The sequence below is a fragment of the Penicillium pulvis genome, assembly GCF_028828015.1.
Source record: "Penicillium pulvis strain IBT 33274 chromosome Unknown contig_5_segment0_segment0, whole genome shotgun sequence".
Classification (NCBI taxonomy): Eukaryota; Fungi; Ascomycota; class Eurotiomycetes; order Eurotiales; family Aspergillaceae; genus Penicillium; species Penicillium pulvis.
The window spans coordinates 691,734-709,800 of record NW_026643078.1 but is presented as its reverse complement, the minus strand read 5'-3'; the positions used below and the strand labels follow the sequence as shown (position 1 = coordinate 709,800).

Below are 18,067 nucleotides of genomic sequence, written 5' to 3'. Positions count from 1 at the left end.
AATCGAAACTACCTATGGGTACCGAGCCTACGGATACACTACAAAACTACAAGCCTTGATTTGCCGCGTGTCTCCGAGTGTTAGGCCAGCAATTCGGGAGCCGGTATGCGAGGGTGCAAGGGCGCAACGGCGTGGACAGGGGCCGGGATATCCCATCCAGTCGAATCGTGTCCCATGATGCCTAGGAGGATTCCCTCAAGTCGATATGCGAGAGGGCACCTTGCCAAAGTGGTCATCGATAACATGCAGCATCTCCACTTGGTACTTCTGGTGCCCGAGTGAACACCGATGCAGATCCTCGCATAGTCCGTGCTGATGCTGCCAGAAACACTTCCAGCGGCAAACCTGTTTACAGAAACAGAGTTAGTAGCATCTGTCCTCAGACTGGGTCTGAGAACCAAGACACCAAGGGAGAGAGAGGTAGATGAAGCATGCATGTCCTTTCGCTGGTATTGTCCAGATCAAGTTCTAACGGTAATGTCTCAGAACGAGACCTTGCTAAGCAAAGTCTCGAACACCCGTCATGCCTGCTGTGCTGCCTGTGAAGGCTATACTTACCCGTCATCCAAGCCAATAATCGCCAAGCGATCTTTCAATCTAACGTACCTGATGCAATCTGACATTGCCATCCCGCGAAGTTCATGTCCGACTTGACACATCAAACTTCTTTGGAGTCGGCCAACATAGACCCATGTGTCTCACGCTGAATGGAGGTATCGGTCTCCGATGCTGTGTCAACAGGCTCAAGGTGCTGGAACCATTCATCCTTCGACTTGCGCCACCACTCTGCGAGGGCGAGGATAGTGACACCGCCCATGATGACAATCGCGTAGTTGAAAAGACTCGAGTCCTTATCAATCTGGCTGTTGGAATACTCTGGTGCACAGAGAACAGCAAACGCAAAGCCATTCCAAACGAACGTGACGACAGCTGCCACCACACCGAACCGGCCCATGTCCCAGAATCCGGGGCGGAAAGTCTTGCGGGTGATGAAGGTGCGACCAATGCCGACAAGACCGTAGGCCGCGATGGAGCCGGCAGCCGAAGTTGAGATCAAGCTAGAAAAGGCGACTTGAGACGGCAGCTGGGTGCAAAGCAGAAGAGCAGCAATGGTCGAAATGAAAATCACTGCGTTGTGAGGCTGCTTTGACTTCGACACACGAGCCAATACATGACTGTATGGGAAGATTCCATCGCGTGCCACGGCAAACACCAATCGAGACGCGGCAACCAGCGAGATAGAAGTGTTGAGAATACCACCAATCATTGAGACGATAGTCATGACCACATGGGCGTGTGGACCGAGGGCCAAGGCGTACATGTTGGTAAATGGCTGGGGAGCGCTGGTGTTGTAGAAAGTCTCAATAGATGGCATGCAGAACAGGAACAAGATGATGATCGGGAAACCGCAAAGTGCTGAAGCGACCGTTGCCCAAAAGACGCCCTTAGCAGCGGCCTTCTTAGCCGAGACGGTCTCCTCTGCGACATGGCCTGATGCGTCTTCGCCCACTAGACAACTAGCAGTCATAAACCAAGAAAGGACCCAGTTGAGGCTGGGAGTGACATCTCCACCATTGTAGGTCGAAGTGAACACGTACTCAGCTGATTGGAAGCCATAAGTTTGCGATACACCAATTGGGAGCCAGATGAAGTTCAGCAGCATATCGAAGGCGATCACAATGACACCTGTGCGGAACACCCAGGAGTACATATGCGACGGGAGGAAGTTCAAGCTGGTAGCCACTCCCAGGAAGAACAACGAGATGGCCCAGGCGATGGCTCGTGCACGGACATCAGAGGTGTCGTAGGGGAAGCTCGTGTCTGGGTTGAACACAACCACTTCTGACACAAGATAATTGGCGACACCGAAGCAGTCACTTGCCAGGAATGCCGTCCATGCAACTAGTGTCCATGCTGCGACCAAGAAACTTATGAACCTTCCCACCCGTCCACCGCCCCAAGAACGGAATGCCCAGTAGTAGATCGACCCCGCGGCGGGGTAGCTGGAACAAGCTTCAGCAAGGCAGGCGGCGGTAATAATCGAGAGAATGCTACCTGAAATCCAGGAGCTCCACCTATAAATCTTGTCAGACGGGACTGGTTGGCGGCGAAAGCTGCCCGGGTGGCTCGGATGTACTTACATAGCAGCAGGACCACCTCCGCTGATTGCGATATAGAAGAGCAGACGAATGCCGCCAATTGGATAAAGAGCAGAGAATGAGCAAGCAAAGTTGTCGTAAGAGCCCCATCCTCGCGCTAAAACAGCGCGGTAACCCAGCTTCAACAATTCGCGATCATCTTCGTTTTCTTGAATGTCTTGGATGTCTTGGCTGTTCTTGGCTGCCTCAGGGGCCGCAGCAGCGTCGAGAGACATGATGATCTGCTAAGCTGTAAAGCAAAAATTTCAGGGATGAAAACTTTTCTTTGGCTAAATTGCGGGCGATACGAGCTTGACAAGATTTACAAACGAAATTTTACATCAAGGTTTATTGGCGTCGCGAAATCACGTAATCACGTAATCACTGGCGATCTCTTCACCGGACGGTCAATCCATGGGTTTCTATAAACGCAGGACAGGGAAATGAAGGACATTTCTTTACTTCATCCTTCTATGAAAGAATTATAGTATCATTTCTCAAAACAGCTCACAATCATAGCTATAATCATAGCTTCCAGAGAAACGGCCCAGTTTGGTCGGAGCTCTGTGTGCCGGGAGATAAGATTCATTGCGCTGGTTCGAGTGTAACTGTGAGTAATTCTAGCTTCCCATCAGAGTTGCGAACGATTTCTGTTATTTGTTTTTCAGATGCTATATTGAATACCAATGATCTAGCTTTTCTAACAATGCATATTTCACTTCGTCTTTGGCCTCCATCAAGGTTATCCATCAGTCTGTGGTTCTGTATGCTTGAATGGACAGAAATGGTGCTGAGGTAAATGGCGCAGGCGCGGCAATCATATCCTGTGCAATGATTCCTCGGTCTCTCACATAGAATGTATATGTAAGTCTGTTCTTCGCGTACATTTAAATACCCGTATCTTCTGATTTCACACTGCAAGCTCACATGCTTCACCCTAATGGGAATTGTCAGCCCTAGCGCCCTACTCTAATATCTCGATGATCTGTTGGTGGCCTCTAGCTTGTGCTGCTTGAAGCGCTGTATTGTAGCATCCACCTTGGGAATCAACGTCGGCCCCCTGATTGAGTAGTATCTCGACGATCTTTTGGTGGCCTTTAGCTGATGCTGCCTGGAGCGCTGTATGGTAGTATCCACCTTGGATATTGACTTTTGCCCTCTGGTTGAGTAACATCTCGACGATCTGTTGGTGACCTCTAGTTGATGCTGCTTGAAGAGCTGTATTGTCGTATCCACCTTGTGAATCAACGTTTGCTCCCTGGCAGAGTAGTATCTCGACGATCTTTTGGTGGCCTCGACGTGATGCTGCTTGGAGTGCTGTATTGTGGTATCCACCTTGGATATTGACGTCTGCTCCCCGGTTGAGTAGCATCTCGACGATCTGTTGCTTGCCGTCAACTGATGCTGCTTGGAGTGCTGTATTGTAGTATCCACCTTGGATATTGACGTTTGCTCCATGGCAGAGTAGCATCTCGACGATCTGCTGGTGGCCTCTAGCTGATGCTGCTTGGAGTGCTGTATTGTGGTATCCACCTTGGATATTGACGTCTGCTCCCCGGTTGAGTAGCATCTCGACGATCTGTTGCTTGCCGTCAACTGATGCTGCTTGGAGTGCTGTATTGTAGTATCCACCTTGGATATTGACGTTTGCTCCATGGCAGAGTAGCATCTCGACGATCTGCTGGTGGCCTCTAGCTGATGCTGCTTGGAGTGCTGTACTGTCATCTCCTCCTTGGATATTTACGCCTGCCCCCCGTTCAAGTAACATCTCGACAATATTCTGGTGACCTCCAGCTGATGCTATTTGGAGTGCTGTATTGTAGTGTCCGCCTTGAATGTTGACGTCTGCCCCCCGTTTGAGTAGTATCTCGGCGATGTTCTGATGGCCTTGAGTTGATGCTGCCTGGAGTGCTGTATTGTATAGTCCAAATTGGGCATTGATATCGGCGCCATTGTCTAGTAGCATCAGGACAACCTGCTGGGATCCGCTCAACGATGCTGCTTGTAGAGCGGTCAAGGACCATTGATCCTGAATGTTCACCTCGGCACCTTCGTCTAGCAATACTTGGACGACATGCGGTATTCCAAAGTAGCTGGCAACAAGAAGACTTGTCAGGACTGAAATATTCAGGAAACTATACTTATTATACACTGGAGCCCAAGTGCTGATATGAGGCTTTGTTACGTCACAGAGAATACGCGCATCTTCCGTGCATCGGTCAGCAAGCGAAGCCTCCTGGTTGGTGAAATGCAGAGCCCAATATTTCGCAGAATACGCAAGAAAAGGGTATTTTTGATCTCTGATACCATCGGATTTGCTGTAATCGTCAAAAGACCAATCCTCTTCAGTTGTGTAATTGAGGTCGGGCAGCTTCAAGTACTGCATACATTGTCGTGATATTGTGCCGTGCGAGTGAGGCGAGCTGGAGGCACCTTTCCAAAACCCCTCCTCCTTTTCTTGCTTACATGTTACTATCAAAAATTCTCTTGCTGTCTGATGAATGAACGAAAGCTTTCCTTCGTTGACACTGATGAAAAGACCGCAGAGATCCATGATGTAGCCTCGAAACTGACCGCTTGGCCATCCCGCGGCCATCAGATCTTCGTGCGATTTGAATACTTGCTTCTTTTGGCCTTGGACAGCCAGTGTCATAGCGATGTTTGCTTCTTCAAGGGTGAGGGGCCGTCGGGAAGCGAGCACAAGCTCAAGAAGAGTCTTCAATCGTGACTTGTTCTTGCTTTGGTTTAGCATCCGTTCGTATACTTGAGAGACTTCCTTCGGTACGTCATCCAGAAGTGTTTCCAGATCTGAGCACCTGCTGTATGCCATGCGATCGTTGGTGATAATTTTGAGTATCAGGTGAAGTCAGAGGTATGTGCGACTCTGCATGCCTTTCAAACGAGTCTTAATCTTTTCTCGATCGCTTTCGGTGAAGCCCTTTGTGATGCCCTCAACCTTTTCGTCAATGACTAGATCAATCTCAAGCCGAATTTGCTCAGATTGGCTTTCGCCGTCAAGCTGAAGATACCTTTTGGTGGTTGATAAACCATCAAAGCGATCTTGCAGGTCTTGAAGCGGACGACTTGTGATAAGGAATTTGAGTTTAGATCCTGCTAACGCCTGGTCTGAGCTGTAGAAGTCATAAAGAGTTTCAATGATCTGGTGTGCGCTTTCCTTTTCACATTCGTCTAACGCATCCATGACACATACTAATTCACCGGCACCCGGGTCAGTGGCACACGCCACCAGAATTTGCCATAACTCGAAAAAGTTTGTGACAAGGGAGTCGCCTCTTGCCTTGTACCTTGGCAACGCATGTTTAATCAATGTGGTCGATTCAAGGGTGGAAGGAGACCAGAAGATCTGCCAAAGTATTGCACACAGCGCCTGGGCACCATCCATATCGCCACCAGCACCCTCTTTGAAAAAGAAGTAGGCAACAACGGATGGTGGGCTGGTCAGAACATTAGCGGACGTGATGGTTATCGTGCTAATATCCAGATGTTTCTCGTCTATCAGCGATCTCGACAAAACTGACTTGCCACGGCCAGGGCCTGCTGAGACCCAGAGCACGCCTGAGCTGCTCTCGCGCCACTGGCCAAACTCCTCATTCTCCAAAATCCACTCGCAGGTTCCGCGGACTCTAAGTGGGTTCCGACGCATGTTTTCCTCGTAGTTATTTGCAGCTTTGGCCAACGCATGCAGCAATTCCTGTTCCCTGTGGTCTTTCTGAATCTCCTCTAGATGCTGGAGGGTTTTTTCTTGGGTGGCACGCGATGTTCGAATCTCTTGCAAAATATGATTTCGATTATCCTGAATTTTGGATTTTACCGTGATTTGGAGCAAGTTGCGGCAGGATTCATTGCTCTTGCTAATCTTTTCCATCATCTCTGTCCACGCGTTTGATCCTTGCACATCCTGCCATGCGCGGGAGTGCTGGGGACTCGTAAGATGGAAGATGACTCGAGCCTTGTATTCAATGAAATACGAATAGAGTTTTGCTAAAGGATGGATGAGGTTCTCATAATGCTCTCGACGATCGGTTTCGAGATACTCTGTCTCGAAGATGTGCCAGAACATTTGAAGCTCCCCGATACCTTCCAATCCGTTCGCCATATCCTCTTTCTCTGTAGTACCGCTCAAAATGAGCTATTTGTTCAGCTTATATCCTGGAAGCCATGAGAAAGGCGACTTACTGGGAGAATCAAGGAGACGCCAGACCATGCCAGTGCTGCAAGTGGCTGGGTACTGACAGCAGTCTGCACGACGGAATCAGACCAGAGGAGAAATCTCCCCAACTTCTCAATTTGCTCTCGCACGCTGATACTGTGGTTCCGAATATGGAACTTCCACTGCTTTTGCTCTCGATCTGCCAATAGCGTTCTGACAACCCCTTCCACAGATTCTGGACTTGAGAAATCTATGCTGGCAGATGCGCCTTGACCCTGTAAAGAGGCCAGATAATTTGTATAGGCTGTGAGCAGCTCCTGGTCTGTATCTCTCTCCTGAAAAATGACAAAGGCTTCGGACCAGAGATCGTTTCGGTTCCCTTGACTTTTTCTTGTTTCCATTGGCGGCGCGTCTACCGGCATGGGTTGATCAGAAAGCGAAGCAGAGGACGGTAAATCGGGAGTGGAGTGTGAAGTTGAGGAGCCAGCGAGATTGGTATCCGGCGCTGTTGAAGCCGAAACTGAAACATCGTCACTGTCTGCTACTCTTGGATCTCCTTTTTTTCTGTGTTTTCGCAATAAGCGATCTTTGGCAGTCGAGAAAACCCCCATGTTGGCTTGCGTGTGTGGTAGGCCCGAAGGTTCGAATTTATCTGGCAAGGTGGGAGAAGTCAGAAGTTTTGAAACGAGGCTGTGCAATTAGGCGCATAGGGCATGGCTTAGGCGATCTACTTTTGCTGTGACAGGTGTGCTGTGACTTGTCCTGCATGAAAGCAACCGATTATGTACTTGGTACATAGCGCCACGGGGTGGCGCCAACGTGACTAATGATATTTCATGAATCGAGTCTTTCGTCCAATCTTTATCACTTTATCTGCCTTGCAGTAGCAATCGATACAACGCGACTTATTACGATTCATCACGATTCGTAGCTAAGCCACTGCCCGAAAAGCTGCATTCGAGTCTCATGAGAGAGGTCAAAAGTCAACTTCTATAGGGATACTTGAGCCATCTTGTCGGCTGAGAGCGTTTATACGGTTGTCAATAAAGATCGACCTTTTTATCGGGTAAAATGATAGTAAACATCTTGATTAAGCTGAGATAAGTATAAACAAAAGTAATATATATACCATTATGGGCATTTTGCTTTTCACTATTTTCTTTATCTGGACTATTTTTCTCGGCGAGTGTCTTCTCCGCATCGATTTACCCAATAGCAAATGTATCGGACAAATCGCTGAGCCGCACCTACTACTTTTACCCCACGCTTGACGAAGAAGTCCAGGTCTTCAATCTCACAAGCCTGCAGAAGATTGAGGCAAATCTCAATTTACGTCGCATGATTCAATGATAAAATTTCTGGAAGTCTTGTTGCTAAACCGTGACTGCTGTCACTCGGTATATTCCCTATGGCTACATCAAATAGCCTGTGAATGATGATTGGTAGAGCGCAGGAAGGCTGAGAAAACGAAGCTTCATTAGCCAAGAGAATGACTCGACTGCTGAGATAATCCAGCTCGGAGGAAATTATTTATATTGATCAAAGGACACATCGAGCCAATCGTAGAATTATCGGAGGCTTTTTTTTCTTGATTTCAAATCGCTCATTCTCCTCGGCAACTTCTCGCGAATGCTGTCGGGAAAGTGCTCATGGATTTCGATGTCTTAGCCTTGCTTCACATGTGAGGAGGGCCTTTATATGGGGAGTTTCCAGTTTAGTATTTCTTTCCTTCCGGATCTTGCCAACAGTATTGCCCTTCGTGGCGACATGCGGGTGCAGGTCATCGCATGACACGATACACATCCCACGATATAGGACATTGACCGGATCATTGCTTTGTTGGGACGGATTATCATTTGGGGCCGAATAGATTTTGGGGGTAAGACGCGTCATCTAGATATCGGAGCCTAGAAATCTCGGTTGGGGCCAGAGTTCGTTGTTCTAGCCCCTGATCTCTCCCATTGGGCTGTTCCTCCGCTTTGGCCCACTGGTCATGACCGGGGTGGACAATAATGCCGCATAGACATGTTATTCGATACGAGCCTCATTCTACATAGTTGATGTCCTTGGTTTCGGCATATCAAACTGGGAAAACTGCCGGAATTGATATGGATGTGTGTGTATTGAAATATTTGTTTCTAGATTATGCATGGGTACTACCTAAAGGCTAAGACCTGCTATTATCCCTCTTATCGTGCTTCATAGCACATAAAGCTTGAAAGCCATAGTGTTAGCGGCCCTATCGTAGCCAATATCCCCATTTGATAGCCTCATAAAGAGGCTTATCTTTTCGAACCAGCGACGCACTCGGCACTTCAGCCTGCGCCTCAACAGAGAATATTTTATCGGGTACGGGCGCCTTCATAGTACGCAATGACGACAACATGGGGAAGTGAATTTGTGGATCAAAACTTATCAATATCAAAGCCTGGTTTCCAGCTGGCACATCTGCACACCGTACAGAGTAGATAAGAGAGCGCTCGTCCGAGATCGCGCGAAATGCGTTTATTCGTGAATCTGGGCAGAGGAGGCGGCGTAGTTCAGCTGGTGCGTCATCTGGAGGCCACATGTAGACTCCGCGAGACACGTATCGTTCTTCTGAGCCTTCGACTGGTGTGCCGTCTTCATTATATTGTGTGGGTCGGTGTAGGAGTCCTGTGCCTTCTTCGTCGATGGGACATTTGCGTTTTCGGGACACGGTGCGGAGGCGGAGCCGGTCTTGGGATCGGAAGCCGTCCGATTGTAGGGCTGGATCGTTAACGAGGTCGATGAAGGTGGATGCGGCGAGGTTGTAACTGCGGTGCTTTGTGCGTGCGGCGATGAATTCTTGTCTTTCTGTTGCGTCGTGCGTGGATTCGTACTCAGCATGGTAGTCGCGGCGTAAACGCTTTTCGGGTCGGTGCTCGTTATGGTCACGGGTTGATTCTTGACATTCAGGGGTCGAGTCCGAGTCCGAGTCGTCTGATCGTGGAGGTGATGTTATGTCCCCCTCGCCGTGCATTGCGAGATATTGTTCTGGTGTTCGGAGAGGTGTAGTATAGTAGGTACGGTGATTTTCACTTTTGCCGTCGGCATACTCGCGTCGGCATTCTAAGATGACCGGTCGGCCGGTTGCTTCGTCGGTGCAGATTGAAAGATCGGTCCAAAGCTCATTAATAGGACCTTCGCAGTGCTCGCGACGCCATATACGTCCACTCCACTTACGACGATTGTGGCGCGGAGCATAGCAGGACCAATGATAGAACGAGGAGTATCTTTCATCCTCGTCTGAAGTGACTTGGGTAGATACCGCATAGAGATGCTCATTGTACATCTCAAAACAGACAGATTGGCCAAGATCGCCATCGCCGACTTGCGTAAGAGTAGGTTTAATAGGGTCGGAAGTGTTGGAAGTCATATCTACCCCGTAGACGGTCCATACGCCATCTGAGCCACCAACGGCTGTAAATAGGCCGTACCAAATATAGGTGCGGCTGTGCCGAACAAAGACCCGCGCCCCTGCAGGGATCCACTTCCTGAGTAGCAGGCGGCCCTTTCTGGGGTTATGAAGACGGGCGGTCATATCGATGGCTAACAATAAGTCATCCTGATCATCGTCGGTATCAACCCGAAATACGAGGATTTCATCTGCATATCGCAGCAACGATACCCGATCCACTGCATCCGCGCCCAGCGGTTCAGTCAAGCGGCGAAAAAGGACTAATAAGTTCAAGACACGTTCCTGCTTACCCCCAGCATGCACGTCCAGCAGACGGATATCGTGCCCCACTCGGTAGCATAGGATCCCTTGATTGTAGAGAAAGTCGGCCCCATAGGCTAAGACTGAAACAGAATACGGCGCAGCTGTAGCGACCGCTTCATGAATGTCAAACCGATGCCCAACAGCCTTGCGATAGGTATAACCAGCCTGATTCAAGGCTGATTGTCCCTCTTTGCTGAAAAGGAGAACGTTCTGTGAAGCAGTCAGCCTTCGTTCCGGGCGGGGAAATATTTTCCTTTGCTTACCTCTACAGTTTTCCGGGCGACGAGGTCACTCTGGGCAAGATCACGAAGGGCACGGTTGGTACGACTCAGATTGATAAAATCACGGTCGTCCAGCGATGTAGCGATTTCATAAAAGATGTCAAAGGGAAGGGAGTCAAGACTCCTCGCAGCCGGCATGGCTGTGAAATGAGAGAGCAGAGAAAACAATTAACATGAATACATGCTGAAAGAAGAAAGTATAATGATGAGAGGAAGGAAGGTTTGGGTGGTTGGGACCTAACAAGGAAAGACGGTGGGACTTAAGGGAATGCTAGTTTGCATTTGAGCCTCATGCATTGAGGGGGCAAATTTAGGAGAGATTCCGTAGATAATCCACACAGCACGGAGTAGCGCACAGCCACTAAGCCGGGATCGGCACTCGCGCAATTTAGTCCAAGGTTTTGACCAGATTAGAATTTAGTGCATATGATATAAATTGGGTTATTTAGCCTGGTGCTCCAGAATATTGGGAAATTGTTGCGGCTCAACTGCTGTCTCGGGCTTATGATTGGATGATGAGATCAGCCTCCGAACCGGCAAGGGGCGGGAATACGAAGGAACTCCGATGTAATCATTCTTAGTCGTCATGACCATATTAAAATGAGGCTCTTTCGCGCAAATGGTTTCATTCTGTCCTCCCCCACTGTATGATCTTCATGCAGGAGTGGAGCTACACCACATGTGAGAGACTCGTGTGATTGTCAACTGAGTTCCAGGGTACGGACGCTGTGGCCTCTTGAAAGTTTCAGGCTCGGATGGCGCGGTGTGACTGCGTGATACAACCCCGCATCATTTCTCTTCTGTCTTGTCTTGCAGGGATGGGCAGCCTTGCTTATACCAGACTGTAGAAGAATCGGAAGCTGGTCACGTAACCAAGTTACGACTACGTAAGCTATTTTTAGAGGCGTCATCACGCACGCCTCAGGCAGTCAACTTCACGATGACTGATGGGGGATCTTACCTAAGATTACCTAAGATTGTTGGGATTGTCTAACTTACCATGAGGTTCTGGAGAAGGTCTTGAGTCATTCATGGAACTAAATAATCGATACTAGTCTCCTTTGTTTACCTTTAGGCTTCCACTAGACACACGCTAATAATGTTTGTAGCCGAACATCCCGACCACGTGACTCATCACTGATATCATTGCCAAGACCATGGAGTTCCGCATAAACATTGTTGCCTGCAGACTCGTAGGGCTGAAAGTTCCATGGAACATTGAAGCCGAAGAGGCGCCGGGTGTAGAGTATCGTTGGTTGCGCCCTGTGTAGTTTTTTCCTTGTCTATCCGTTGCCTCATTCGGCCTTCTTTTCCCCTTCTTCTCTATATTCTGTCCGGCAAACATTGCCGTGTTTCCAAAGAGTCATTAACTCCGATCTGCGCGACCCACCCAAGTCAGCCAGCCAAAAACTCCCCGACAAAAAAAACTTCTTCCTTTAGATATCCCACTTTCTTTGATTTCGGGTTCCTGGTTCCTGGCCTTTGTCATATAATGTATTATCCTCCACCAGGACCCCCTCCACCTAACGGGCCTCCGCCGTGGGGTTATCATCAACCTCCCCCAGGTCAGTGGGCCCCGCCTGGAGGTCAGCCCTACGGCCATCACGGACCGCCGCAACACCAACACCATGGTTATTACCCTCCCCAAGGCCCTCCACCCAGGCCTTACAGCCATTCGCCGCAACCCCCTCCACGACCTTACAGTCATTCGCCGCACAACTCGGGGTCTTACGGGTACCATACGCCATCTCCACAGCCATCGCCACAACCGTATGGCTACCGACCTACATCTCAGCCCTACCCGTCCCATCAGCATAGTCTAAGTAGTTCCCGCAATGGTAGGTTTATAATAATGTATTGCCAGCTTCAGCGACAGATTGACTGACTCGGGCAGAACCTGGCCGCTCATCTTCACCGAACGTGGCACCCCCGCCTCCGCAGAGTCTCCAACACTTCGGATCAGGCGCGCCGTCCAATTACCAGTTCCAGTACTCGGCTTGTACCGGACGTCGCAAGGCTCTTTTGATCGGAATCAATTATACCGGTCAGCCGAACTCTTTGCGTGGTTGTATCAATGACGTGACCAACATGTCCACTTTCTTGCATGAGCGATTCGGGTATCGTCGCGAGGACATGGTCATTCTCACTGATGACCAGAAGAACCCGATGAGCATCCCGAACAAGCAAAATATTCTTCGCGCGATGCAGTGGCTCGTCAAGGATGCTCAGCCCCATGATTCACTGTTTATTCACTTCTCTGGACATGGTGGTCGTACACCGGACTTGGACGGCGACGAAGACGACGGATATGACGATGTCATCTATCCAGTCGACTACCGCACAGCCGGCCATATCGTAGACGATGACATGCATGACATCATGGTTAAACCGCTCCGACCCGGTGTGCGATTGACAGCCATTTTCGACTCATGCCACTCGGGCACTGCATTGGACCTACCGTACATCTACTCGACCCAGGGTATCCTCAAGGAGCCCAATCTGGCCAAGGAGGCCGCCCAAGATCTCTTTAGCGCGATTACTTCCTACGGACAGGGTGACCTGTCTAGCATGGCCAACACGGCCATTGGATTCTTCAAGAAGGCGGCCAACGGAGGGCAAGCGCGTCAACGTACTTTGCAAACCAAGACATCGCCGGCCGATGTGGTTATGTTCTCCGGATCTAAAGATACACAGACCTCGTAAGTGCGGGGAAGTGGCTTTTGATTTGACCCTGACTAACCCCTTTTCTTCTCTGCAGGGCCGATACTTTCCAGGACGGACAGGCGCGTGGGGCGCTCAGTTGGGCGTTCATTAAATCTTTGAAACAGTGGCCGCAGCAATCTTATCTGCAGCTGTTGAATTCCATTCGGGCGGAGCTCGACGGCAAGTATACTCAAAAGCCGCAGCTGAGCTGCAGTCATCCTCTCGGTAAGTTTCTGTATTACCATGAAAGCGAACCTGGCTGACTTTGAGATAGATGTCAATTTGCGCTTTGTTATGTAGATTACAGGTTTCAAAGAAATGAGCAACGATGTCACGGCCCTTTTATTTATTCCGTACTCCGTAAGAACTCCGTAGGAATTCCGTCATCCCAGTTTTCTTCTGCAATTATATGTCGGTGCATAAGGGGGGGTAGGATTTGTCCTCACCAATCTCCTCTCTTTGACCCAGAAATGATCCTCTTGCGGGGATTACGGTGGATAACTGAAATTACCAATGACCACGATTCAGAACCCCTCCTTGGCCCTCGTGTGTTCTCCGTGCATCGCTGTGGTTTGCCAGGTCTTCCCTCGGCCCCATACCGACCCACATAAGGAACTCTCGTCCTCGAACGCTGGAGTACACCGAACCCTTTTTACTCCTTCTCAAAGAGGGAATTGCTAGTCAAAAACATCAGCCGTTCAATTTCTCACACGGGAAGTATTCTCCAGTCTTTTCACTTCGCTCGGCACCAACCCAGTGGCTGCAGTATTGCACGATTCCCCTGAGCGGGAATCGATCCAATTTAAATTATAGCGGCAGAAGATCCCAGTGGGACCGTGGGTGAAATTGTACCCACGGTCCGCTTCTCGCATTTGCTTTCTCCAAGATCTTCGAAGTTTGGAACGCCCACGTTGGCGTCTACGTTTTACGTTTCGGTGTGTGGCTTGGAGATCTCGGGACCAAAGTTAAAAGGACCCGAGGCGCTTTTAACTGCCGCGTCACGTAGACAATGATGTGTCAGATTCCAAGACACTGTGTGGATGGGATGATCTGATACGGGCTAACTCCGCCTAGGCTTAGCGGGTCCGTAAAAAAAAAGAAAAAAGGCCTATTTCCCCATTTCTCGGGAATTCGCTCGTAGTGATCTTCGTTTTACCGTCACAATTATGCAATCCTTCGACAATAGCCGTATAGTATTCTTGTTCACGACTATCTCCACGGATAGGGGCGGAAGTATACCAGAAAATAGAAATGAAACAAAATTACAGTCATCTATGTGTTACACGGGATGGCGCCTCGTAGCTCGTGAACTAAAATGCTCAATGTCTTTGATCCACTTTTAGTTCTTTTAGTCTTTTTCCGAATGGAGTCTCTCTGCTTTTTTAGGATCAAATGGCACCTTTCTCCGACTCTGTAGACATTTCCGCTTCCAAGGTTCTATGTTAACTATTCCTTTCTCCCTCTTTTCCTCCCTTTTATATACCTAACCCCACCCCTCCCACCCTTGCTCCTTTAAACACCTGATATCACATACCGCAAACATGTGGGCATCCTCCGCTACAAACAGCTCCTACTCCTCCAGCGTCTCCTCCTCAGACCCTCACCTTCCCTACCAACATCCTCAACCAACATCAACCGTCTCCCTAGGCTCTCAACCTCGCCGAGCCCCGATGAAATACCGCCGCTTCTACTCCTCTCCCGTTGACGACGGAGACTCAACACCTATCCAACTCTACGGCCTCGAGCAACGGCCCCTCTCAATCATCGAAAAGCCAAAACTCCTCCGCCGTGTTTCCCATGCCTTGGACGATATCAAAGAAGACTTCGCCTACCAAATCGGCGATCCATCCAGCACAGCCGCAAAGCTCAAGCGTCGCTCCACTTTTCTGCTAGACGGTTCTCTCGGCACAGCTCCCCGCCCCGAAACAGCAGACTGCCATGGCCCACCTACCTCGCGACGGATGTCAATTATGTCCGCTGCGCCAGAGCGAGGCTTGAGTCGCAGACTTTCGCGGAGACTTTCCATTTTCGGTGGTCGGAAGGGTCTTGAACGTCCTTCTACAGCTAGTATTTCTACACCGAATTTGATCGGTTCTTCGGCTATGAACTAGCCTCGGAAAATGTGGAGAGAAAAACTCCCAAGGTTGGTGTTTATATTGGTTTCTGAGACCAATATAGACATTGATCAATGGGGTGTTGAACGGAGCGGAGCGGTCGGGTCAAGTGGATCCATGGCATGATTAATGAGCCAAAATTACCGACCTCGGAACACAACCACTGGAACCGAGCTCGAAGAATCATGAAAATTCCTGGGGAATATTGGGAGAGAAAAAAGAGACGATGCCGATAGATCGGCTCTATGCTGCTGCTTCTTGCAGCGACGATCATTTTACATACATGTCGATAAGACATACACATGCAATCCGCACATGGGAAAATCGGTGTTTGGCTTAATTCCGGGTGGAGTCTTCTTTATTGTCATTATATCCATGGTTTGGATGGGGGTTTTTTGCTTTTCGATTCTAAATCGTTCTTGCTTTTTTCCTTTCCTTGTTTTTGACTACACTCAGAAACTTGGTTTCGATTTGATTTCCAGCTAATATTTTCTGTCCTGGGAAAACTGTATTTATTTGCCATTGATTCGGTTTGCGCATAGCTTGGTGTTTGGGAATGAATTCTTTACAAAATTTAATGTTTACTTCAATAGATCTCAATAGTTCTATATAGTAGCTGAAATTAGTAGTACCTGCGGGCGGGTCCTTCCAGAAACAACCTAGTCGACGCTTCCCTACATGATGCATGTCAGGGCCGATGTCAATTTACAATAGTCACTAAGATCATGAATTTCAATAAAGTGTAGGTTCTTCACATGGTTACATGCATAATGTCTCAAAAAGTCGGTCATCGGACATGACAAGCGTGCGCCACGAACGCCGCCCGCCGCAGCGGGTGTGGACCGAAGTGCGTCAGCAAACGCCTCGCCTAAAAATAAAGAACCTAGAAAATTTTTTCCTATGATCTACGGCAGTGAGGGGGATTTACGTTATACTTGGAAGTACTTATTTCTCCGGTAGTTCGCATCGTGGCTTGTGGCTTGTCTTAAGTCCGGAAGCACTAGTATCGAACCGCTCCTCGCTTGTATGCACCTCGATTAGATTGGGACTTTTGTTACTAGTGTATACATGATGTTACCACGCAACAATAAGTTAGACTGTCGGGTACGAAGCATACACGAACACCCAGCGATCTCCAACTCTAAACGTAAGCCAAACTCAAACACGTCTGTGTTCATGCTATTTATGTTTTACTATTGTAGATCAACGGCTCTCCTCCGTTACCCGCTCTACTAACATCCCCACCAAGTGTATTCCCACTGGCTCGGCCCTGGTGGCTTAGTGAATCACACCACCGTTCGCTTGACAGAAGCTTATCCGTATCCATGTCGAGAGTCTTTTGCGCACTTGGTGGAGGTCGCACTCGTCAGAGACGGAGTAAATCCACTATTGTGAAACAAGCTTTTTGTGGGCTGGGGAGAATTGTGGGTGTATTCGTCAACGGAGGCTGGGACGTGATGTGTCCGTTGCAATATGTGGAATTGGTTGGTGCCTTGCGTGCCGTATGTGGGTCTTTTAGGCTATATATTCCGCCGACTACTATGGGTGTATGAGACGTGTGAGATCTAAGGTCTTACGAAGCTTTCTTTGTACGACGTAAGGGTTGAGAGAGATAAATTTTGGTGAGCTTTGCCGAAGGCATTGCGTAAACGAAACAGTTGGAGTGTCTGGGTCCCAAGATTGTTGCCCAAATTCCAATGTACAAAATTTCAGTAATGCCGGCTGTCACTGTTCGATCGATGGAATGCACCTGAGGATCGACTGATAGGGTGAAGCGATCTTATCGTTGGGCTTGGGATCTGCAGGATTAGCACTAGGTCAGTGAATCTAGAAGGAGAGACAAAGAAACCGCACTGTAGTTCTCGAATTCAGCTATACCGCCACATTCTTACTCATTGATTACTGGACCCCAACTTCGCATGACTCTAACTTCTTTGGCTTACCGCCTCATTATTCCGGCAGGGCTGTCATTGTTTTGATTATATTGTTATGAAAAAAGCATCATAATAGTGCAGTGATATTACATGTTCACGATTCCAAGGATGGAGATGTAGAAATGCATGAGACTCGAACTGTTCGGCTGAGAAAACTGGGCTTTGAAAATAGACTTTTCAAGCATACCAACTAGTGCAAATTCGTGAAGAAAAAGTAAGCATAATTTGCATACTTGCTCTCGCATATCAGCAAGGGATGTGCATGAAATAGTACAAAAACAAGAAACAACACCAATCATAAAGGTGGGACGGAAGGCCAGGGTTTTACCCTCCAGCAGGTTTCCCAGAGATCTCCGATCTCTGACATTTGGTCATACATTGCGGTGCTAGTATAAGTTCATTGGAAGTGGTTTGATAATGTATCTGTAGCCCCCCGATCGATAGCACTCCAGCTGTTATGACTTTCTACGATCACTCTCCAAGACTCTACAGACCACCTATAGCTTTTCCCGTTGTTGCAGAGACTGAATCTCACACACTACAAATGCTTATACGCATGAGGTGAATGTCAATCATCGTTTGAAATTATGCGTTTCCCACAATAGGAAAACTTCTGGCAATTTTTTGATTTTGGGTCCACAATAAGTATGATTTGCAAAATCTTGAGGTTTTCGCCGCTGCGTGGTTTGATAAAAGGTTGACAACCGCCTATAATGCTTGGAAAGGCCATTGGCCACTACAATAAATGCTCCTGCGGCTGGCCTGGGTGTTGGTTCTTCTTCGCATATGACGACCCTTTCTTTCCTTCCCTTCCCTTCCCTATTTAGCTTTTCCCGTCTTGGGATACGTGGTTTTCGTTTGGGATGATTCTTGTGTAAATCATCGGGTTCATGTTAAGTATTGTTGCGACCTGTTCTATGATTACCGTGATAAATCCACCAAGACTGCCACCTGGTGAGCTTAATGCAAGCCAAGAGTACCCCC

The 18,067-nt window shown here is 48.6% G+C and overlaps 7 protein-coding genes across 7 annotated transcripts; 2 read left to right on the top strand and 5 right to left on the bottom strand.

Moving 5' to 3' along the window:
* Positions 1 to 80: 80 nt before the first annotated feature.
* Positions 81 to 643, bottom strand: N7503_006819 (uncharacterized protein; the record flags this gene model as incomplete). The annotated part of the gene is given in 3 exon segments (XM_057066366.1): positions 81 to 345; positions 559 to 589; positions 607 to 643. The coding sequence occupies 3 exon segments, from the start codon at positions 641 to 643 to the stop codon at positions 81 to 83; spliced, it is 333 nt and encodes a 110-aa protein (XP_056920047.1).
* A 15-nt stretch (positions 644 to 658) lies between these two features.
* On the bottom strand, positions 659 to 2,374 carry N7503_006818 (uncharacterized protein; the record flags this gene model as incomplete). The annotated part of the gene is made up of 2 exons (XM_057066365.1): positions 659 to 2,075; positions 2,142 to 2,374. 2 exons carry the CDS (start codon positions 2,372 to 2,374, stop codon positions 659 to 661), a joined length of 1,650 nt encoding a protein of 549 aa, XP_056920046.1.
* Positions 2,375 to 3,102: 728 nt separating this feature from the next.
* Positions 3,103 to 4,968, bottom strand: N7503_006817 (ankyrin repeat domain-containing protein; the record flags this gene model as incomplete). Its single annotated transcript, XM_057066364.1, has 1 exon — positions 3,103 to 4,968. One exon carries the CDS (start codon positions 4,966 to 4,968, stop codon positions 3,103 to 3,105), a length of 1,866 nt encoding a protein of 621 aa, XP_056920045.1.
* A 36-nt stretch (positions 4,969 to 5,004) lies between these two features.
* N7503_006816 (uncharacterized protein) lies at positions 5,005 to 6,920 on the bottom strand (the record flags this gene model as incomplete). Its single annotated transcript, XM_057066363.1, has 2 exons — positions 5,005 to 6,288; positions 6,336 to 6,920. The coding sequence occupies 2 exons, from the start codon at positions 6,918 to 6,920 to the stop codon at positions 5,005 to 5,007; spliced, it is 1,869 nt and encodes a 622-aa protein (XP_056920044.1).
* Positions 6,921 to 8,548: 1,628 nt separating this feature from the next.
* Positions 8,549 to 10,470, bottom strand: fbx15 (F-box domain protein; the record flags this gene model as incomplete). Its single annotated transcript, XM_057066362.1, has 2 exons — positions 8,549 to 10,261; positions 10,315 to 10,470. 2 exons carry the CDS (start codon positions 10,468 to 10,470, stop codon positions 8,549 to 8,551), a joined length of 1,869 nt encoding a protein of 622 aa, XP_056920043.1.
* Positions 10,471 to 11,824: 1,354 nt separating this feature from the next.
* On the top strand, positions 11,825 to 13,335 carry N7503_006814 (caspase family protein; the record flags this gene model as incomplete). The annotated part of the gene is made up of 4 exons (XM_057066361.1): positions 11,825 to 12,170; positions 12,227 to 13,031; positions 13,091 to 13,260; positions 13,310 to 13,335. The coding sequence occupies 4 exons, from the start codon at positions 11,825 to 11,827 to the stop codon at positions 13,333 to 13,335; spliced, it is 1,347 nt and encodes a 448-aa protein (XP_056920042.1).
* A 1,241-nt stretch (positions 13,336 to 14,576) lies between these two features.
* On the top strand, positions 14,577 to 15,146 carry N7503_006813 (uncharacterized protein; the record flags this gene model as incomplete). The annotated part of the gene is made up of 1 exon (XM_057066360.1): positions 14,577 to 15,146. One exon carries the CDS (start codon positions 14,577 to 14,579, stop codon positions 15,144 to 15,146), a length of 570 nt encoding a protein of 189 aa, XP_056920041.1.
* Between the last annotated feature and the right edge of the window lie 2,921 nt (positions 15,147 to 18,067).